Here is a 22,655-nt window from a genome sequence, read left to right as displayed (position 1 = left end):
GGAGCAATAAGATGTTGCTTTTTTAGCTGATTCAGGTTCCTTAATATGGTGAAAAAAAATCAGGTCTTTTCTAGATCAGTCAGGAAACAAGAAGGCAATACTTCACCAGTTTCTTACAGAGGACAGAACTAATAGCAAAGTTCTAATGCTGAAGATCTTGTTATCTAAATACTGTAATACAGAATAGAAGAATCTCAGTTGATGTGGCAGAAGCAGCAATGAAGAGTTCTGCATCAGACTCCTACTTCAGGAAGTGAGTAATGATTAGGGTTGTATAGAGACCGATGACCAAGAATTGTGGAAGTAGTAGTTGTAATGTTGAATCTAGACTGTAATGTTTTCAGCTGTTTGATTTTTTTTGTTGTTGTTGTTCTCCTTTTATCTTGCATCAAATTAGTAGATTAAAGTTAACTCTACCATGTGAAGTAGGAAAAATAGCTTGGCAAGGTCCTTGTTGTCTTTAGGCAAATGTGACCTTATAGAGGGTCTGCATGCAAAGCCTACTTGGTAATGGGCTTTAAYGAGAATAAAAAAATTGATCTCCAAAATACTGTACAGCAAGATTCTCCCACCTCCACCTGGGAGGAATCCTTAGTGTTTTTGCCTCTTTCTTAGAATGTATATGTGTTTCTCCCCTTCCCCCCCCCCAAAAAAAAAAAAATCCCCCAAACTGTCTGAACATGTCTGTCTAGTAGTATGCAATGGCAGAAAGTGAAGAATGGTGGAAAATTAGGTGTGTTTCCCCACTCCAACCTCTGTGTCTGTCTGAAACTCTCTGAAATAAGAGTTGACTGCCTGTGAGCTAGCAGACAGGCAGAGAATTCAGAATGAGGCTGKCAGACTGGAATTATGTTCTGAAAAAAAATAATGTAGTTTTGGCAGGGGCACATTCAAAATTGCATACCTGGATAGGAATGGCAAGTGTGCTGATACAGACTGGGGAGCAATGAGCAGCTATTGTATTTTAATAGTAAATAAAAAGAAAAAAAAMCCCACAAGTTGTTGATTGCAGGCTTGAACACAGATCRCGTGCAGTTCTGAAAAGCAGAGAGTCAATAGCAAATACTCTCCCTCTTTATTTGGCAGTGGCTCAGGTTTTGGTGGAAAACCATATCCAGTTTACTATTGCATCTCAAGATAGATCTAGACTAACTGGAAAATTGCAGGAAAATAAGATGACAGAGGACTAAAAGTCTAGTTGTATAAGGAAAGTTTGAAGGAATTGTGTTTTTAAGACTGAAGCGATGCTAGGAAGACACTGTGAACACTACTGTCTGTAGAAAATGAAGTACATGTATTGCTGTTCTGCAGGAGGGTGTAGATGACATCTTGAATCCCTTCCAACCTTTATTTGATTCCAACTTTTTAAAAAAGTTGAACATCTCTTCTAGTTAGTCTTTGGACTAGACAAGAAAGCTCACCTCTAACAGCTTTGAGTTGAAGTTAGGTTAGGTGATCTGTTGGTCCCYTCAGTGAATAGGTCTAAGGCTTCAATACATTATTGCTATGTATCCTTTTTATTTGTGTCACTTCTAGCCATGCACGGARTTCCTTTGTGAAATGCATCACTGTTGACAATTTGATAACCTRGTAAGGGGTTCTTTGACTCCTAAACCATTTCAGATTTAGTTGTGGGTAGCGCTTTGTTTTATAGCTGTGCTTCAAATGTATTAAGTGTTTTAGCTTCCACCTTTGGCTTTTCTCCTATGTTTTCATGGATGCCTGAGTATTGTCTTGAGAAAAAGTGACTCCTTGTCTTGAGTTCTGCTATCRTTATTTATTGAATTTTAGCTTTTTGTTGTTGTTAAGGACACTTCAGACCTTAATTTTCAGATGCTTGGTTGCAAGCTTGAATAGMTTGTTGCTCTGGCATATTGGTAGARTCCTGTGGGCATTTTCTCTRTTACATCTAGGCGCCCTGTTCGATTCCTGGATAGCTTTCATGTCGACATGCATGGAAGGTATGGAACTCTACACCTTACTGTTAATCCTTGTCTGGAAGCACAGCAAAGGTATCGTGCTGTGGTTCCTGTCAACACTGACCCGTGCCTGCCTGCTGTTCAGTGTCCTGTACTGGGCCTTCTCCCCTTGTTTCAYTGTGAACTAACTGTGATGTAGCTTGATCTACTGATATGTTTCTGGAGCCCAGAAACAYTTTGCAAAAGGTGACTCTTCAGTGACTTTTTGATATGTGTGTATTGAGAATATAACATGATAAGTGAGATCTGGAAACAGAAACTGTAAGTATCTGAACCTAATGCGAGTCAAGTAACATGGTAAGCACTGGAGTAAGTTGTAATCTTACCTAACCGACGTGCAGGGTTCTCCAGGCATCGCTGTTCACACATAATGCTGGTCCTTCAGATGCACCAACTCTCTTACGAGAGGGAGTTGCGTATCTTACATATCTTGAGCCTGAGGATGCAATACATGGGTGTAAAGGATTGTGGGCTATCTTGTAGCACATGAGCAAGTTCTTAGGAAAAATGAGATTATTCACTCCAGCCTATTGCTAGAACCAAATAATCTCCCTATTGATAGAAATGGTTATTTTATTCTTGAAGGTGAATAGAAATGCGAAAGAACTACTGAATCATGACTGTASGCGAAAGCTTACAAGAGAAGCTAACGTGCTGCTTGAACCCGCTTGTAGAATTCCCTGCTAAATAATTAGAGTGGATGCATTTTCCTCGGATTATAAACATCTTGGTCAGAAATGATTTTTGTTTAATCTCTACCTTGCTTTGCATGCTTTAGTAACACTTTTATCACTGGGGCTGCTAGGTACTATTGCAGTAAAAAGGACTTYAAGTATTTTGCAACTCAGTTGAAAGGTGATCACTTTATAGGGCATAGATTTCCTAATGATTTAAGGACTTTGCTTAGTTTAAATCTGTACTAATTTTAAGCTTGCTTTGATGTCAGGTGGGTGTCCAACCCAGACTCGTCTGTTTCCTTGGATCTCTTGGATCTTGCTGGCCAGATGCTGCCCAAGGCARATTTGTCATAAGTCAGATTCTTGTAGGGGCCAAAAGTAATAAAATAATCCATAGTATACAAGGTATAAGCRACATTCCTTCTCTTTCCTAGTAATCTTAGATGGTAATAGTAATCTATTCTACATCTTGTTGCCTATGAGAAGAAATATATTGATACTTTTAATCAGTAAAGTTACACTGTACTACTCTCATGGTATCAAGATTTTTTCTAACACTTGCTGTGTGGATGTTACTGGATGTCTTTTTACACAGATCTAAGGCCAGATTGTGCCTGTTGTGTTATATCCTTACTTTGCCCTATCTGTGATATCCCTGGAGATCTTGGGATATAGAATCAGGTGGACAAACCTTTGCAGAATAAATCTGACTCCTTCCTCTTGCGCCCTGCTTTGTATTTTAGTTAGAAATTGTCATGCATCTCCTTAATGAAGAAGATTGCAAGGCTAGCGGTGGATTTAGCATACTGGAAAGTCAATCAGTTCTTTGGATATTTATTGCTATTGTCTTAAGCTGTGCTGCTGGCTCTTGTGTGAATGTATTTACCATTATCTTGATATAGTCTATGAACTAACTGACTTAGTCCGGTCAATTTTGAGGTTGGCTGTAGATAAAACTCTATAGTGTGCTTTAGGAAATGCATTATATGTAAAAGAATGTGAAATGCCTCAGAACTCTTGCTGTATGCACACAAAGTGTTATTGTTCTRTATGGTCTTCTGAGACTGTTCATGTTTCAGTCTTGTACCTAAAGTCTTCTGCCTCCTGGCAGTTGAGTAAAAATGTTTTCATAGTTGACTGGACAACTGAAAGCTTGTGTGTGGTGGGTGCCCCCCCCCCCCACTGGCTGAAGACTTTCAAGTTTGTCTTCTGAAAGAGACTTACGAAAAAGGCAAACTAATCCCAGCATGTTGCTTTGTTRGTATTTACTACTTAAGTTTTGGGGTTTGTAGCTGCTAGTATTCTTTTAAGAAAATCTGTTATATAGTCTCTCTTTTTTTTTTTAATGGCATTTTTATACCTCGTGGAAAGAAGAAATATACTTACCTTTTTGATTTAAATTTTTGGATGTACCAGAGCTAATGTTAATGGAATCAATGCTTAGTTAATATTTTTTTTCTGTACATAGCTTTTGATTTAGYCTTCTGAGAAGATAGAGAGAATTGAAAATGCTTAAAACTTGCCGTTTTACTTCCTGTTAATGAGTTTGCACAGAATTTGGGGTGCAGTGTTGCTGTGTGCCGGTAGTATGGTTATGCAGTAGGTACAGGGCTCATGCTGGTGTGCRTTGTTCACAGACACTTACTTCATTCTTAAATTTTGTTTAATTATCTTCTAGGATAAATTTTGCTGGGCTGCAGGTAGAACTTGTGAATTACTGATTTGTTTTACCMTCCTTTCTCACTGAGGTGTTTTGTCAGGTTATTTAGCTAGAGTGTTTTCTAGATTATGGTCATTCAACATTACTCATTTTTAGCCATCTTAAATTGCCATGTATTATTTTTCTGAATACCTTCTCCATTTTCTTGATCTCCTAATTTAAAGGTCTTCACTAACTTTTTCATGCTCRTACTTGATTCTTGAGCAAACTGAGCATTACAGGTTTTGTGTGTTCTGAGGTCCGTGTACCAATGCAGACCTCCAATTTCATTATTTTAAGATCAGAACTAAGCATTGCTATATTCTTTCCCTTCTTTCTGCACTTCTGAGTCCTCAAAAATAATCGTGCTGAAAAATACTAGAGAGGCAACTGGAAGATGAGACCTTAATATGTACTGCAGAGTGTAACTTTTGACACAAGATTTCCCCTGCTGAAGATATTTTAGTAGTTCAAAACAGTTCTTCAGTAGACTTTTCATTTGGTTTCTGGTGCTTTTCTGTAATGATGAGTATGTAAATGGAGTTATGAAATCTTATTTTGGTATACTCACCTTCTTGCCAGCCCAGTGCAGTGTTTTCACAACTGTTAGCACAGATATGATCATAACTTTTAWTAAATATGAAGTTGTAAATATTGTTAGTCCTGGAGTTTGAAAGTTTGGTCATAGTATCACGCAAAACTTTCACTGGTTTCTTTGACTGGTCAGCTTTTCTGACTTGCATACTGTTTAGTCTTTTCCATTAACATTTGGAACAGGTGGTCTTGACATCTTCTCTAGAAATCACTGTAACTGACATTTTCCTTTAAATGTTCTTGCAGTAGCTGAAATAATTAGTATTTTAGATCATTGTCTAGATCTGTAGCCTTTGAAAATGCAGTGCAGTACTCCTACTGAGCATCYATGAAAGGACCTTTCCTGCAAAAATGTTGGTGAACTATTAGAAGGATTAAGATTTAAAAAAATGATCCACTGCTGTGTATTCTCATATTCCAAATGAGAAGTTTCACAACCTATTTACTGTGAGTGGCTACATCATACAATARCTTGGCTTTTTAATGTGACTTTCGTTTCAATTGCCGTAGATTAAATACAAAGATAAAGGCGCATGCTAGGTCTGCAGGCCTAAGAACTCATTGCTTTCTTGAACAAATTGATCTTGAATACTGTGCAGTATTGTTGTGTCTTCATATCGCAAACAGTGAACCTTCCCCACTTGTTATCTTGGGGATGACTTTGCAAGGGTGCTTGTGGGGTGTGTGTGTGTGAATAGTGTTGTGCTTTTTTTTTTTTTAATCCTGGTTTTTTGAATAACTTCACAGGCAGGAAGGTTACTTTAGAATGGTTTCTGACTATGTATATGGAAAATACTGACCATCCAGTGAAGTTGAATAGAATTTTGCAGTTTTTGTTTTTATGCTTGTATAAATAGATGGTAAATGTTTCCCAAGAAACATTACATTACTATGCTAGTTATGACTATCCAAAAGTGGCAAGACAAAGTTAAGGACAGTGCTTTCTCATCAACTTTAACTTTTTAAAATAAGATTTGTTTAGTTCTGGTGGCTAATTCCACCAGACTTTTTAATTCGTTTTTYTCCTGTCCCTCCTCAGATTTCACAAGTTGAGAGCTCACTATCTGAGCTACCCAGTGAATCATTCAATGCAAACTGTAGAAGAGTGAAGCGGTGTGATCTTGTCTGGTACAGACTTTGTAATGTTTAGAGATGACTTTTATCAGGACAAATTGGATAGTATTCAGTAATAACTGATACCGGAATTTCACTGGAACATAGCAAATGAAGTTTTATTCCTTGCATGAAGTGAAAACTGGAACCTAAGTAAAACAAGGTTTGTCTTCAAAGTATTGTTAATTCTTCTGAACTCATACAAAAATTGTTTTGTTTTGTTTTCTTAGATTTTGGATCGCTCTTTGATCTGGAACATGACTTACCAGATGAACTAATCAGCTCCACGGAACTGGGACTCACCAATGGTGGTGACATTAATCAGCTGCAGACCAGCCTTGGCATGGCACAAGATGCTGCATCTAAACACAAGCAGCTGTCTGAACTTTTACGGGCTGGCAGTTCCCCAAATCTCAATATGGGGGTTGGTGGCCCTGGCCAGGGCATGGCCGGTCAAACCCAACAAAACAGTCCTGGAATGGGAATGTTAAACAGCATGGTGAAAAGCCCGATGGCACAGGCTGGGTTGACTTCTCCCAATATGGCAATGGGTGCAAGTGGACCAAACCAGGGTCCTTCAGCCCAATCCACAGCAGGAATGATGCCAACAGTAAACAGTCCAGTTAATCAGCCTGGCATGGGAATGAACACAGGGATGAATGCTGGCATGAATCCTGGGATGTTGGCGGCAGGCAACGGACAGGGAATAATGCAGGGGCAAGTCATGAACGGTTCAATTGGAGCAGGCAGAGGGCGACCTAATATGCCGTACCCAAATCCGGGAATGAGTAATGCTGGTAACTTGTTGGCTGAGACACTGCAACAAGGCTCTCCGCAGATGGGAGGGCAGGCTGGACTGAGAGGGCCACAGCCTGGAGCCATGAACAAGGTAAGACAACCTTGACTCTACAACCTTCCTTCTTGATGTCAGCCTTTTTGTAAGAAGTGTTTCTCTGTGCTAGGGCTTATAGAGAATGTTTTTTCTTTAAGGCCTCTGGATCACATGGTACATAGTTTATATGCAGCTTAAGTCGTATTCATAGCACCCATATGAGGCAAAAATTGGGTCTTGTGCAGGCATGGTTATTGCTGGGTAAGAAGGCCTATTTTTTAAATCTTGTGGTGCTAGAGTTTATCAGCAGCACTGAAAAATGACTTAATCGTGTTTGTCAATTGGTTTGTTTTTGTCCGTGGTTTTTGATGGGATATTTTCTCACCTAATGTGATGCTGGTGTTATGAGTGTGATAAGACTATAAGCTAGCACTGCTGCCATTAATTTTGGAGGTTTTGGGGGGTTGTGTCCTTTCCGAAACRCGAGGAGACCTATTTTGCCTTTTAGGTGTTGTGGTGCTCTTCTGGGTGAAACTTAACAAGAGTATATGTTGTCTGAGATCTGTTGAGTATTAGTTTATGCTGTAGCAAATCAGAAGAGGCCCAAACGCGTTTGAATTGACTGATATGCTGTATGTGATAAGATACATGTTTGTTAACAAGACCAGTATATCGTTCGAGTTACTGATAGAGTAAGGATGCTTACATATACACCTGAAGATAAATGCTGAGTGGTCCTTAAAGACTAATTAATTCTAGTTTTAAAATTTTTCTGTAGAAGGGTAAATCGTATGAAAACTTTTTACATGTTGGAGGGGGAGATGGTTGGGTTTTTACGGTTTAGAAAATCAGAAGAAAGTTGTTATCATGGGTCAGAAAAGGCAAGAGATGGCCTAGTGCTTTAAATTACAAGGAGACATTTAAATGGTTTCTTGTCATGCACAAATATCCCTACAAGAGTAGGGAACTAGCCAAGTGTTCCTTAAGTTTAGCATTTTGATCAACAGTCTAGACAATACCTAAATATCTTAATTCATTTAGGTGGATATTTTCTTCTTGGTATTATGTATTTCTTTGTTAATGAGGGSAAAGCTGTTCTAGGTTGCTTCACGATACCTGAATAGATCCGCTTTGGAATCCTCAGAATGAGTCCACTCGGAGAGCTTGACATTTTTAACTGACGTAGTCYATAAATTTATCTGAAACCAAAGTGAAAAATGTTATAGATTAATAGTTTTGCTGTGCTTCTTTTTACAATAGAATGTTTTTAATGTCTTATGAATGTTGTTGATTATAAATTTCTTGATTGTAGCTGTTTGCGGGAGCTCAGGTAACTATGGTTTCTACGTACACATCTGATGATTGAGTTGATTCTGTAGTAGATACTATTGCTCGATAAGTATGTTGTTGTAAACTACTTACAAAGCTACAGCAGATTGCTACAGTAGAAAATGTATTTGTGTACAGTTTATAGTGAAAAACGTAACTCCAATGCAAAAATAATTCCGAGCAGTTATGTAAAGTGTCACTATTCCTTGTCTGTAAAGTTATTTGATCTTCAGAGAACTGTGTTCAGAGGTCAGAATTTGACATAATGGGTATTTTGGTGAAATGCAACATCTTAATCCTTATTTATCAAAGCTGAAGTGGGGTTATGAACTGTAATAAGCTGATTTATCTGGGAGAAATAAAAATCTAAGGCCACAAAAATCAAGCTTTCAACTGACACGACCCAAAACTGAATTGTCTTCCCAGCATTTTTAAATTCCGAAATGTGCTGTTCATCTAAACTAAGCAGCATTTTGTGCTTTGGGACTCATCAGACCAAATATGTGATAAATTCTGCTTTTTTTGTCCATTTGTCCAGTGGCAGGAAATATAGCAGAGTTATTTTTTGAGGGAGAAAAATAGCGTATGTCTGGTGGTTGTAGCCTTCATAAAGCAGTTTAAACTGCCTGATGAGAAAGAACAGTCTGAAATGGAGGCTGAAATTCCAGAATGTCTTCAATTGGTTTGGTTGTTGGCAGGGAGCCTGTGTTTCACTTCATGCAGTGCAGTTAGCAAAATCTGACAACAGTAATGTCTGCTCGTTTTTATCTCTCTGCCAATCTGCTTTCATTATTCCCACCTACGAATCTTCAAAAAGTAGATGAAAACAGAGGACCCTAGAGCAGTTGTTTTTAAAACCATTTTTTAAATTGGTAAATTTAATAGTGTGTTACTGTTAATGTGGGAGTCTGTGTAATAAATTTCGTAGGTTGCTTTCATCGTAATGAAAATGTGCACTATCCAGGAGTTATCCTTTGGGAGGAGAAAAACCAGAAGACCAGAAACTTTACTTTTATCGTAATGTTAGCTTGCTGAGGTCAGTCCCTTTAGGTGATGACAGTTGCCTCTGTGAATTGTCTTTCAGTAAAACTGAGGTGTCTTGTCCACAGTGGATTTTTTATTTTATTTTTATTATATTTATTTTTTACAGAGGAGTAGCTTGTGCTTCCTGTGATGTTAACCTGTGGAGAGGAGGAGGTTATGTGTTTTTAATAATAAAGATGAACTCCAAGCAACTGTTCAAATTCAGAGAGCAAAACTGGTTGCATTTCTGCTTTTTCTGTTGCCTTCTGGAGTTACTGAGGCATGTGGTTCCTCTCCTCCCAAATGATTGGCAAGCCGTAGAGTGAAACTCTTGCTTTTCAGAGGGAAGCATATAGTTCCCAACTTCAATTGTGAACATTCCTTTTTTAGGACTTGAAATCCCAAATGTCAACATAAATTGCATTTGGGGTCATCGGCTCCACATTAACTTGCATTGCCATAACCTAACACTTATGTCCTGTTCTGTAATGCCAAAGTTTTATGTATAATCTAAGCAATCACTGACATACAAAGAAGCGCTTCTGTCTGCATGCCGTCCCCTTCCATGTGCCAGTTACATGACAAATTGTGTTGAAGAACTAAYCCAGGCTGGAAACTAACCTAGTCATTTAAAAAAAGGAGGGGGGGGGGGTAAACTTGGATTAGTTTCCTAGCCCAATTCATGCTCATCAGCAGGAGAGAAAGTACTGATACTTGGGTGGGCACAGGTTAAAGGAGTGTGGAATGCTGATCGGAGGAAGGTGTGAGCTCTATTTTGGCAACAGTGCCAGTTTAAAATACCTCTGAAAACTTAGCCTAAGAAGAACTGTTAGAAGTTTGGAGGGGGAAGGAATAACAAGTTTTGCTTTCTTGAGTAACCTTTTTGTTTTCAGTGTACTTGATTGTTGGCAAGTTACAAGGGGGATGAACTTATTATTCTTAAAATGGAGTTTTCAATGCTCTGTTTTACAATTCTTTGATTCTTACATTGTTTTCAGGCTTTTTATTTCACTGGGATAGCTTTTATTCATTCAAGAGTACACAGATAGCAAATTCAAGCCTCATGACTTAAATGCAAATTCGTGTTTCCGGTTTTGAGCCATTCTTCATTTGGAAGTACATGCAGTTAAAACCTTACTCTGCTTTAATTGTTCCACTGGGTCTTGCGAAGATTTCCTAGTTGTTATCTTCTTGTCCAGTTACTTATTAGAAGAGAGAAATTTGCATATGAGCTGATATGTGCGTTTGTAGTGGTTATGCTTTGTCCTAAGTGATCTGAAGGTCAGGCAAATTTAGTCGCTTTACCTTTATGTTCCACTAATTCAAGAAACGTACACTTACCAAAATGGGTATGAAGGCAGTTCAGATTTGTGCGGGAATGACTAGCTCTGCAGTGAGATCATTTCATGTGCCTGTGAGGTGACTTGAAATGCTTAGAGCTCCAGTAGTAATTCATTGTCATTTGGCTTGCTGCTTAATTTTAGTATGTATAGGACTCTAGCCTATTACAGTGGAGGCAATCTTTGGCTTTATCAACATTTAACACCTTAAGAATTGATTGTAATGTTTTACWGTAACAAACAAGATTCTTTAGAAACTCCATAACTCCCTTAAAATAATTCAAAAATGTCAGAGTACTCCAGYTGTAATTCTGCTGTTCAAAATTGCGGAAAGATTGAAGGAGTTGATGTCAATATGTAAAATTAGATATCAATTTTAAAAAAGAGAAACTAATGTTTCCTAGTGTTACAATATTCAACGTAGTGTTCAATGTCCCTTTTTAGGCTGAAGGGCTGTGTTCTTGGTTAGTTTTATTTTTAATAGCCATTTGATTTTAGAGGTAAATATATGCATAGTGTTTAGACTTTTGAGGCCAAGTGTACTATATGATCAAGTACTAATCCATTAAAAATGGAATTATGTGTTCTGGTCCTTTGCTTTTTTTTCTTTGGTGAACCAAGGTGAAAAGTGAAAAACTGCTCATTTTGTTGTACCGTAGTGGAGGAATGCATTTGTTCATAAGGGAGAAATGGAGCAGTAAAAACTTGCATTTGTTAGCTGTAGGCTGTTGGAGTGAATAGGGGAGTTTCTTGCACAAATGGTAGTGAAATAGTGCTAGCTTCTTGCAAATGATATCTGAAAGCATAATGCAGTAAATAACAATCAGTAACAACCCTTGGAAAGAGTGCAGGAGAAACAGGCAAAATTTTGCCATTAAACTGTGTCTGGGTCCAATCGGTCAGTAGAATGGTACTAGAAAGTGATATAAAATACAATAGTTATGAGGGGATTTTTTAAGAGAAAGCTGCAATTTGATTAACTTTACTGTTTTGCTTTTGAACATGTAGACACTGAAAAATACTTGGTACGTCTGTGGTCTTCAACTAGCATGTGCACTGCAGTTACCCTGAGAGATACACAGCGGATGCTGCAAATGTTGGATTATTTGGAAGAATGTTACCACACCCAATTCTATTTCTTTCCTACTTTGTGTTTATAAACATCTTTGAACAACAAATACCAGGGTATTGCTATATTATTGCCACTGTCTGGTTGTATCTTTCAAATATCATCTTCACTGAAGCAGTTGTTTCTACGTAGATGTTACAAATCTACTGTTTCTATGTTTGTTGCTGTAACCAGGTGTTCCCCCTCAAATAGGGTTTGTGTTAACAATATAACTAGGAGTACTGTTCTTAGTTACTTGACCTTCTTTGGAACCAAAGATGTATTTGGTTCATGGCGTCAGAACAAAACTTTAGGGAATTTCCTCCGTTTCCAAAGTTGTTCTTGTGAGATAGGGCTGTCCAGAAGCTTCCTCCTATCTGATGATGATCTTGCCTGTGAACTGGCGTGTTTTTTGAACTAGAACTACATCATTTATGTGTTCARAGATGCACGTCTTCCACCATTCAGCTGGAGAGAATAAGGCAAGCCTGGTGGTTTTCTGCTGTGTGTGTAGTAGGAGTTTGATTACCATCTATTAGCCACACATCATCCTCTCTTGCTCTCTTCCTTTTATCTGTCTGATTCTGCTTCTTTTATCCCCTAAGATTATTCTTTTTTCATTGTGTTGTGCRTTTCTTTGCTTTTCTGTGTGTGTGCACAGTCCTTATGTGGTGAGAGTTGAGGCTGTGAAGAGAAGAGGGAGAAAAACAACAAATGGGATGAATAAAGAGAAATRAGAAGAGCAGTGGAAGGATGTAGGCCAGGAAGGCGTGTAGAGAGAGTTCACAGTCAGTGAGGGCAATGATTCAGCGATGTGTTTTTCTGCAGTATTGCAGATGCCTTTTGCTTGTCTCATGCAGTGGATTCGGTGCTGCCTTACTTTGGCTGATTTTCACTTGATTACCTCTCTCCCTTCCCCATCCCCTTCCAAATGGATAGGTTMTATGATAGTGAACTAACTATATGACAAAGTCTTTCTAGTTGTTTACAGCTGATGAACTTCAAGTTTCTTGGAGAACTTCTTGTTTCTGTACCTCTAGTCATTAGGTCATCCATTTCTTCCTGTTGAATACTTTCGTCTTGCTTTTATTGATGTTTCCCAACACGTCGCAGCAGATATTAGCATGCTCCCGTTTCTTGTGCCAGGGTCACTAATGGAAAGTTTTGGCCCCATGATACTGCTGTGAGGAATCGCCTCAACCTTCCTATTGATTCAGTCTAGGGTTGGGTCTGCATTGTGGATGACAGGTTAGCGGRTCTGTGGTGGCTGGGCTTGGAGGGTGTTGCTGCAAGATTCAGCTGTGGACCTGGAGGCGTCAGTCTCACCTAGCTATAGCTGCAGACTTGTTTCAGGAGACCTTGAGGCATTTGCTTTTAGCAACCTGTTCAGGCAGTGCTTGAATGCGTGATCTCCAGGGTCAGTCTGGCATGCTTACCCTCTAGCCTGACATCTGCTCCCATGGCATTTGACTCTCCTGTGACCTGAGAGGGGGAMCTGAAGATTACCTTTGTCAGGAATCTGCTGGGCTGAGCTGGGCATGCTGTCTTTTGCCTTCAGGTCCCCAAGTGCAGTGAGGCGGAGGGGAGACCCATTGGCAGGGCAGGTGACAACTCCCAGCCTGAGAGAGTGCGGGGCGCTGCCTTTCTGCACTGGGAAGATATTTCTTCCAGGGGCTGTTTTTGCACTTCAGATAGTACCACTGGCTCAYGCTTGAGAAAGCATCAGAGATGTGCTATGCCAGCTTTATTAGCGGTTGTTAAAAAGCCAGGTGCTTCATGTCAAGTTTATGTGAGGCTTCAGCCATAATGCAGATACAAAGGCTGGCTGACAAGGCCAATCATCATCCCCAAGGTTCATTAGAAAGCTTCAGTTTCTGGTTACATAGAAAAAGGTGCTTTTGTAAGTCTAGGTTTCCTTCCCCTGCAGTCAGGACAGAGCTGGCACATCAGGCCATGGTTGTTCTGTATACTTTGGCACAATGTCTGAACTCTCCAGTGGTCTTTTCTCTGTTGTGCAGCTTGAGTTCTTCCTGTGACACCAAGGTATGAGATGTGTACCATTCAGCCTTCAGATCTGAGTTATGGTTGATTAGGCTTTTTTGAGGCTGACAGCAGCATAAATCACAGAGGTCATCTGAGTGCTTAGTGTTAGTAATGGCCAACTTAGTCTGCACTTAAGCTAGCCCTGTGAACAATGCACTCTGCTSCCAACTGACAACTAACTTTGAGCTCAGAATATTAATTTAATGATCTTAAACTTTCATCTGCCTAGAAATGTCCATTCTGTAAGGTACACATCTGATTTCATCTTTTCTGGAACCAAAGGAAATCCAATTGTCCTACAGGAAAACAGTTGATCTTGTTTTCTTAAAGAAATAATTCTCACTGTCGGTCTTCCACTAACTCTTGAACCTGTTGGTCAACTTGAGGCAGCAGTGGTGATGGGGAAGTGTCCTCAAAGATAACAGTGTATTTGCTGGCTCCTGTTTTTCCTTTTTTTCTTTCTTTTTTTTTCCCCTTATCCCTGGCCCTCTCCCTTCCCCTTTCCTGCTCAACACAGGAAGGACCTTATTTGGTGTCTTCCCTAGGGAGAGGTGGGAAGGCTTTGACCCTTACCTGTTCCATTTTTGGCTGCAGCTGCCTGGTCGGTCACCACATGCGTATTCCTTGCAGTCAGGACCTGGCAATGGCAGTACTAAAGGAGAGGAAAAGAACCTTTTTGTTCTGCCTGCTCGTAACACAGCTTGTTCATCTACCATGCATAGAGATTCTTCCGTGGTGCTCTAATAAATTACTGTTGTGCTGTGACATTATGGTTACTGTTTGTGTGGAGGGGGAGTTTGCTTTGTACRCATAAGGTACAAAGTGGCAGGCTCTTCAGTGAGGTTTGTGTTGCTTTTCCAGTAACATGTGTTTGATCCTGCTGTATTGTGCAGGATCAGTGTAGGACTGATGGGAAGGAAACCTACTGCAGGAGCTTGYATGCACTGTGGATACAGAAAAATAATGCCTCGAGTCAAACAAAAACACTTCAAGTAGGCTGAACACTGTCTAGTCAGAGACTAACGTGAGCTGAAATGGTACAGTTCTTTAATTTCATGCCTTTATTGAGTTACAGCTCTTCTAGGATCCTGCCTGAGTAATGACAGTAACTTAGTAAGAAGTTAGAAGTTAATTAGTGTTGGAAGGCCAAAACTTCTGTGAAAAATAGTTGGGAATGCAAAGAGTGGGAAAAAAATGTCACCTCTGTTGGAAAGCTTAACTCTAACTGTGACTTAAATTCTGGAACGCACTAAGGCAACAGACAGTGTATTCTGGTGTGCTAAAACTGCCAATAGGTGATACATGCTCCAGAAGGGGAGCATGTATAAAATAAGAATCTCCTTTCTGTGTGGGTGAAGGATTCAGTAACTTTGTTTGTAGAGTTCCCTGCAACCATCATCTTTGACCTCTAGGACTTGCAATTGCCAACTAATAGTGAGCCTGTGCAATTCAGTGTGGTGTTACCTTTGCGTATGATGCACTCTTAAATTGGAAACTGTTGTATAYTGAAAATGTGGACTTGCACTGTTAYGGCTGTCTGGAGAGGAGCTGTGGGAGTGCTGACAGTTGGGTGGGAGGCATTTAGAATAAACCCTGCTGATATGAATGAAGGTGRTATTTGTCTTCATTTGGAGTGTGCACAGATGCAGAGAGCATAAAACTGTTCCAGCCTTCTGAGCTGTATAGTCCATGATACAGATTTGTGATTGGAAAAGGTGAAATGAAAATTTCTTGAATAAAAAGTTCTGCAAGAAAAGTGCCAGACTAATTCTAACCAGACTGTCATCAAAGGTTGTTACGTTGGCCTGCCTCTGTTTAAAGGAACTGTGTAGTTGAGGAGTTGGATGTTACATGGTTGGTATAAATACAAGCAAATGAAGAATGTGGCTTAATATTGCGTTACACCTGGTTCATAGCTTTGTTTGATCTTGTTTAAGTTTTTATTTGCCTTTTATTGTGAACTATGCTATCTCACTTCAACTTCTTGCTATTTTAATTCCTAGATGGGGATGATGAGCAATCCCAGTCCTTATGGCCAGCCATATAGCCAGAATACTGGGCAGCAGATTGGCACCAGTGGACTTGGGCCTCAGATGCAGAATAAAGCTGGGCTGCAGAATAGCTTACCGCAGTTTCCAATGGATAAGAAGCCAGTTCCTGGGGCAGGAATACCTAATATGGTGAGTAGAATGAAAGGTCTTTCCAGCAAATGTTGTAGCAGACCAAAATGGAGCAATATGCAGTACTCTAGTGTTGTCATGTTAGGAGGCATGATGAAATTTTGCAGCTGTCTCATCCAGTGTGMATGCATGCTCTGAATCCTCACATAAAGCACTCGCTCCAAATTCTAAAAGGGCTGGTCTGGAGGAGAGGGCTGATTTGTGCATTCTCTATTGATAAGCTGCCATCTTCACTCTTTACCCTTCAAACCCTACTAACAGAGAAAAATGAAAAGTAGGCTTTTCTACCTGCTTGGACACCTCTGGTCACTCCCATCCTTTTTCTCCTGAGGTTGGCACTCTGGGCCCCTTCTCCGTGTAGTTTTGTCTTGAGGGTTGTTCCTGGTGTGGGGTCACTGATGCTTTTGGGAGAGAGAAATCTTCCTTCTCAAACACGTGTTCTGTGCTGCGATAGCACCTAGCAGCTCCGAGCACATTCGTTCCTGTTGTTTTAGGCCTTACATGAACAYGCAACAATCTTGATTCCAGAGGTTCCCTGGCAGTTGTTGCCATAGTAGCCCTGCCCCCTACTGTTCCTGCAGCAGGGCTTGAGGAAAGGGGAAGTAAGAGCAGTGGGAAAAGTGGATGGCCCAAACTTACAAATGATAGCAGCATTAACTTCCCTTGCTTGAGCTTAACCCTGATGTCCGAGGGTCTAGGGAGCAAAGGGGCTGAATGTGTTTGTAGATGCTTAATGTGTTGTTGTAGAAGCTTAAACTAGTTAGGGGAATGTATGTGACATGTCCTTCACTTTTCCCTATATATTTTCCTCACTTGTGAAACAAATTCTTGTTTCTGAACATAGCTGGTATTTCCTGCAGCTTCAAATCTTAGATTTTTCTCCACCCCCTTGGAAATCAGTGTCTTGATCTTAGTAATTATTGGTGAATGAAAAACTATTCTAGGTAACTTTTTATTCCATTGAATTGAAGAATTCAGTCGTATGAATTTTATTTCATATTTTTTAAATCGAAGCTGACACACCTAGAAGTTTAGTGCAACTAGGCAGTCATATGAACTAATCAAGAAACAGCAGAAGYTTGTTGTTCAGGACCCCAACTGTCAAGCTTGTGTTCAGTGCAAAGTTTATAACTTTTAGAGGGTTAAATCGCTGCACAGGTGAACCTAGGAATTAAAAGGTTGCTGCTGTCTCAATTGATGTTTAGAATGACAGACTGCAAATAAGGCAACTGAGGTCACACTGGAGTGTCTAAAAGCCCCGAGGGAACTAAGTAGCTCATAGACTTTTGCAAAATGAAAGGTTCTTGCTAGGTTTGAAGAGCTACAGGAAAACTGGGGCTTAAGAGTGTAGGTAATTGAGCTCTGAAAGTCTGTGGAGGCTTTTGAGATCTCTAGAAAGAACCTCTGGAATACCCTCTGGAAGTGAAGAGTCTGTTAGAAACTGAAGGATATAGAATTGAAATGAATTGTCAAAGTGTTCCTCAGGTATCACCTGGAAGCAATACAAAGTCTGGAAGCTACACAGAAGCTTAGAAGAAGTGCTAGACATTGCTACTTTTAATACTGGTTCTCTACAGTGAGTTATTCAGACCTTGTGCTTYGTATCTATGGTGGAGATGGAGCACAAACAATTTTTTTTAAATGCTTATGTCCAATCTATGTAATGGAAGAAGGTCCTATCACTCCCTCTTTGTTCTTTTCTAGGAATGGTTGAACTGCGGTATTTCATACAAAACCTGAGGAAAAATTGATAGGTGCCTTCTACTTTTAATGCGGGAATTGTGGATGTAATTCTTAGCCTCCCAAATCAGGCCATTTAAAAAGAAATTTGAAGTTTAAGTCCTATTGATGATAATTTCCACATTGGCCTAGCACTGCAGATTGACCTGTGAGCAAATACAAAATTGAATAAATTTTTGTTGATCAAGCAAGAGTTAGGAGTAGGAGGGAGTGACATGGAAAAGTAGTTGGCAACAGGAGTTGGTGTATGGGCCACTTAGAAATACAGATAGGGGGATATTTCCTTAATCACACATGTAATAGTTATTTTTCTTCACTGATTCTTGTGTACTTCGGTTATTTGTTAAATGCACTATTCTTAAACAGACTTCTTTTTGGGTATCTCCTTTCTGTCTCCTGCAGGGCCAGCAGCAGGCTCCCCCAGTTCAGCAAACTGGGATGGGGCCAGCAGCTTCACAAGGAATGGGATCTGGAGCACCGACAGCAGATCCAGAAAAACGCAAGCTCATTCAGCAGCAACTAGTTCTCCTCTTGCATGCTCACAAGTGTCAGCGGCGAGAACAGGCCAACGGTGAGGTGCGACAGTGCAACCTCCCTCATTGCCGAACCATGAAGAATGTCCTGAACCACATGACACATTGTCAGGCTGGCAAATCTTGCCAGGGTAAGTGGAGGAAAAGTGGTTGTGTAGATGTGGACAACACTTCCAGAAGTCTTCCCTGGTAAGGGATATAGTGAACAAATGCCATTAAAGGACATGGGGAATCTAGGAGTGGCTTGGAAAGTAGATTTTTTTTTTTTATCCTGTCTGCCCCATTAGGAATAGAAATCTTAAACCTCTTCTGAGACTTTAGAGTTCAAGCAAGTTAGAAAAGGCAGGGTGGCACAAAGATGAGTGAAGATCTTGTGTTTAACTGTGAACCTTGCCTTTTAAGTGCTGTCTTCTGATAAGTGCAGACAAAGTAGGAATTTGCAAGGAGGAATATACCTGTTTTCCTTAAAGGGAAGGATAAAACTTAAGCAATAGCTATCCAGGACTTTATCTGTTACTGGCACTAGTGAACATTAAGTCTGTCCCGATAGCCAYGGAAAGTCCGCGGACCACCTCTGTGGTAGCCTAAGCTTTTCTGAGAGGTGACAACTGCTGATATTGTCTGCCTCATTCTAGATATAGAGGGTATTATCCATGGAGCTATGGAGATGTAGTCTTAGATGTTTAACATAGAGCTGCCAAGAAAGCTTTAATTGAGACACCATAAGTACTTGCAGCAGTCTAGCTGCATTTGCAGGGCTGTTTAGTGCTGAACTACTTCACATAATACTTTGCTGAACTGTGGTTGATGTAGAGGTGATGAAATAGCTGTTCTGTATTGAGTTTGTTGACCATGTGGAGATGTTAGCAGTAGTTTCTAAAGGCTTTTCATCCCTTCCCTTTCTCAGTGGCACATTGCGCGTCTTCCCGACAAATCATCTCGCACTGGAAGAACTGTACGAGACATGATTGTCCTGTATGTCTGCCTCTCAAAAACGCTGGGGACAAAAGAAACCAGCAATGTAAGTCTTCCAGGGAGTTCTGTGCATTTGATAACTCAAAATACGCATTTTATGGTTTCATTTTGCTTGACGCAGTTGAGGATAGGGGTGCTATTGGAACCTGGGAATGTATAATAATGATTTTCTTCTTGCATTGGAGTTGCAGAATGTATTTCTCCCTCTGATAGCCAGTTTTTTGAAACACTTTCTAACTTTAAGCTTTTCCCAACAGGAGAGTGGTAAGGGTGATATTTGTCTCTTATCTAGCTGATTTGTGCTTCTCTCATCGCTTCCAGCTGATACGGTTCTGGAGAGGGAGACACATGTGTGTGTGCATGCACACACACATACCTCCCACCCCATCATTTTGGCCCGAATGATCTTAGCCAGTGCTCTTATGTCTTCATCCTGTATGTTTGTGTCAGATGGCTCTTTCTTCTTCCCCTTCTTGTCCGCTTGGTCTTCTGGCCGAAATCTTTTCTGGGGTTTGTCACTGAATTACCTGTATGCCCTTACTCCTTTCTTCGTGCTACTTTGATATTCTCATGACTGGCCTGAGCTGGAGTATTGGGGGGGGGGGGAGGGGAATAGAGGGAGGCATCAGAATGAGTGTTGAAGGGCAGTGACCCTTTGCTTTTAACCTCTGTGACATGATATGCCTCTGCTTTCAGTTTTAAGTAAACAGAGCTGTCCTAAATACTGAAGGGATTTGCTCTCAGCAGCTCARAGGGAAAACAGTGTGTTGTTGGAATGACTAGTTAGGCCAACACTTGTCATCCTGTTGTTTCATGGCATGTTTTCCAGACCTGGATTCTTACCTGTGCACTACTAAAAGGAGACATTTTGGTTCTGATCAGCCAATACTCTTGTGTGTTTTCCCTGTTCTCGTGGTCAGCTTTGGCTGCCTCCTGCTGTATTTATCAATTTGGTATCTCTTTTCTAGCGCTGCTGGGCGGAGCTGCGGTAGGACTTGCAAATACTGGCTCTGTGGGCGTGGGGCAGCAGACAACGCCCAGCATAAACACTACCAGTCAGATAGACCCCAGCTCCATTGAGAGAGCCTATGCAGCCCTCGGACTGACCTATCAAGGGAACCAGATGCAGACACAATCTCAGGCTCAAGTGAAGAATCAGCAGCAAGGACAGTCACCCCAAGGTCTGCGCCCTATGAATCCCATGAGTAAGTTGATCTGCTGGTGGTAAATTACAAATTAAAGGCAACTTGTGCTATATCGAAGGCTGGTTTTCTTAACCTACTACCTGAATACAACTGGCTAATCAGCAAAAGCTAGTATTTTAGCTTTTAGCTTCCAATATTCTAACCTTGTGATGACAAACTACKTGGTGGAACAGGAGACATCAGAGCACCCAAATGTTTTCCCTTGAAAATCAGCAAGCCTTTCTGTGGGAAGTATTTTCTTTAGAAAAATGATTTTTCCACAACATTTGATTTGATGTTTTGTGGCTTTATAATGCAAGTTTCAGGCTTTTAAGAAGCTTTTAATTGAAAATAACARGATACCTGTGCTCAGATGTGCTTCCTTGTCACTCAGATTGCAGCATTTTGCAGTTCCATCTTGGTTGTGTAATGCTTGTTCTCAAAAATGTAAAGTAGAGAATACTGACTCTTTCTCTAAGTCCTGTCATGTAGACTCATAACAGTAATTTGTCTGTGTGGCTTATTGCAAAACCACAAAAGACTATGGAAGAATTTTAATGTGAAACGCATTTAATTCTGCCCTGGCTGTCGCTTCTGGTGTCAAATGAAGTAACCTTWAACTATCCAACCTAATTTTGATAGTTTTTGCTTACATCACAGGAATTTGTTTCTTTTTCTCTTTAAGTTTGAGTTGCTTAAGCGGAGATGTGGGATTTTTTTTGTTGTTGTTTCTAAACTGAGAGGAGGAGAATGAGCTGGTAGAGATTTATCACAGGCTTGTTTTTGGATTGCAGTGGTGCATTATGCCCAGTGACAAGCATGTGTACAGAACGAGCTGTGTGAACAGGGATGCTGAGGGAGGGTTTGAGAGGTTGCTAAGGAAAGCAGCAGTTGGTTGCAGGCTGCAGGTTGTGCTGTTCTACACCAAACTACATCCTGTTTCTGAGTTGCTCAGGAAAAGACTGCTTTCTGGAGTGGACCTGTTAGTGAGATGACTGATCCTCATAGGTTGCATGCAACTTGTATATTGCTAACATCTTGCCTTCCAGTGTGTAAAGTGTGTTTTTGTTRTTTGTTTTAATTCCTGAGAGCCTGATCCTAAAGCAAGTAGATAAAATAACATGRATTTCTACTGTGCATCAGTGTACTTTACAGAGTAGATGATTTTCAAAAGCTCAGAAATGTTAACAATGAGGACCTTGGAAGGCTGAAGGGAATCTGCCATCTTTTTTTTGAAGAGAAATGGATCTCTGCTTTTTGTCTTTATTTGCAGAGACAGGAGATTTAGCCTGTACCTTTTTATTGGGCAGCTCTCACCACAGTAGTGATGAGCAGAGACAAAATGAGCTGAAGAGATAGAGCTGAAAGGTTCTTGGAGAGTGAAGGGCTGTGAAGCTTTATGYGAAAAGGACATGAATGGAGGGAGTAGATTTGACTGTGGTTTCATTATTAGCAGCAGGTGGCTAAGGAAGGGATTAGAACAGCTGAGCTAGGAATCATCTACTCATGGACTACATAACAACAGGGTGAGATGAGAAGAAATAGCAGGATTTGAGATCTGTGAAGAGATGGCATCCTAAATAGATCACCCTTCAATGGTCAAGGTGCTGGCAGTTGAAAAGAGAGCAGTAGGGTGAAGCTAACACTTATGTCTTCTAGACTMGTTTGCTCTCACATAGCAAGGTGACTTTGGAAGGCAGAAAAAGTGACTGAAGGAAGAGGATACAGGCAGCCTTGTGAACAGACCTAAGTGTTTGGRTGTGATTTCAAAGGTGTATATTAGGCTTGCTAAACTTGGTTTCAGTGGATTTCTCTTGTATCCAGTGTCTAATTTAGGAAATGCAGGATTCAGATGTCCTAAATACATATGAAGCTTGATAATGGGTTTCATGTTGCTCCTCTTTCTTCAAAGTGATCTATTTAGTATTTCAGGCAGAAGGATGCTGCATTTTTCTTCACTAATTGAGTCTTATTGTGGTGTGTGAATTATAAACGGGAAATTTCTATAGTAATTGAGATCTGCTGTAATTCAGAAAAGGAGATATATTTCTGGAGTGTCTTTCTCTCCAAAGGATTGTCAGATTTTCCCCTTTTTAGTATAAACATGGGCATTAGTTGCAGGCTGCTTAAGTATGGAAGGAGTGAGAGGGGACCTTGTCAAATGTAGGTGATAGCTGTTTTGAAAGTTAAGAAGGCTTTTTGGGCATATATCCTAAGCCTCTGAATCACAAAGGAAAACTTCTAAGCTGAAGGCAGAAGTGGCTTGTAACACTGAATCTTTAGAGAGTCACAGAAAAGGATTCTGG

The 22,655-nt window shown here is 40.3% G+C and overlaps 1 protein-coding gene across 2 annotated transcripts in view; it reads left to right on the top strand.

The window, feature by feature from the left end:
- The window catches only part of EP300 (EP300 lysine acetyltransferase), a 64,464-nt gene that overhangs the window by 9,077 nt on the left and 32,732 nt on the right, over window positions 1-22,655 (top strand). For both annotated transcript variants that reach the window (XM_085323552.1, XM_085323551.1), the window contains exons 2-6: window positions 6,293-6,951; window positions 15,741-15,917; window positions 18,060-18,321; window positions 19,098-19,211; window positions 20,134-20,370. In XM_085323552.1, coding sequence (XP_085179678.1) covers window positions 6,293-6,951; window positions 15,741-15,917; window positions 18,060-18,321; window positions 19,098-19,211; window positions 20,134-20,370 — 1,449 coding nt within the window. The remainder of the gene's footprint in view (window positions 1-6,292; window positions 6,952-15,740; window positions 15,918-18,059; window positions 18,322-19,097; window positions 19,212-20,133; window positions 20,371-22,655) is intronic.

Source organism: Rhea americana, unplaced genomic scaffold, assembly GCF_003343005.1.
Source record: "Rhea americana isolate MKP2758 unplaced genomic scaffold, rheAme1 scaffold_85, whole genome shotgun sequence".
Classification (NCBI taxonomy): domain Eukaryota; kingdom Metazoa; phylum Chordata; class Aves; order Rheiformes; family Rheidae; genus Rhea; species Rhea americana.
Note: the sequence above shows the minus strand (reverse complement) of the source record. Positions and strands in the feature narration are given on the sequence as shown.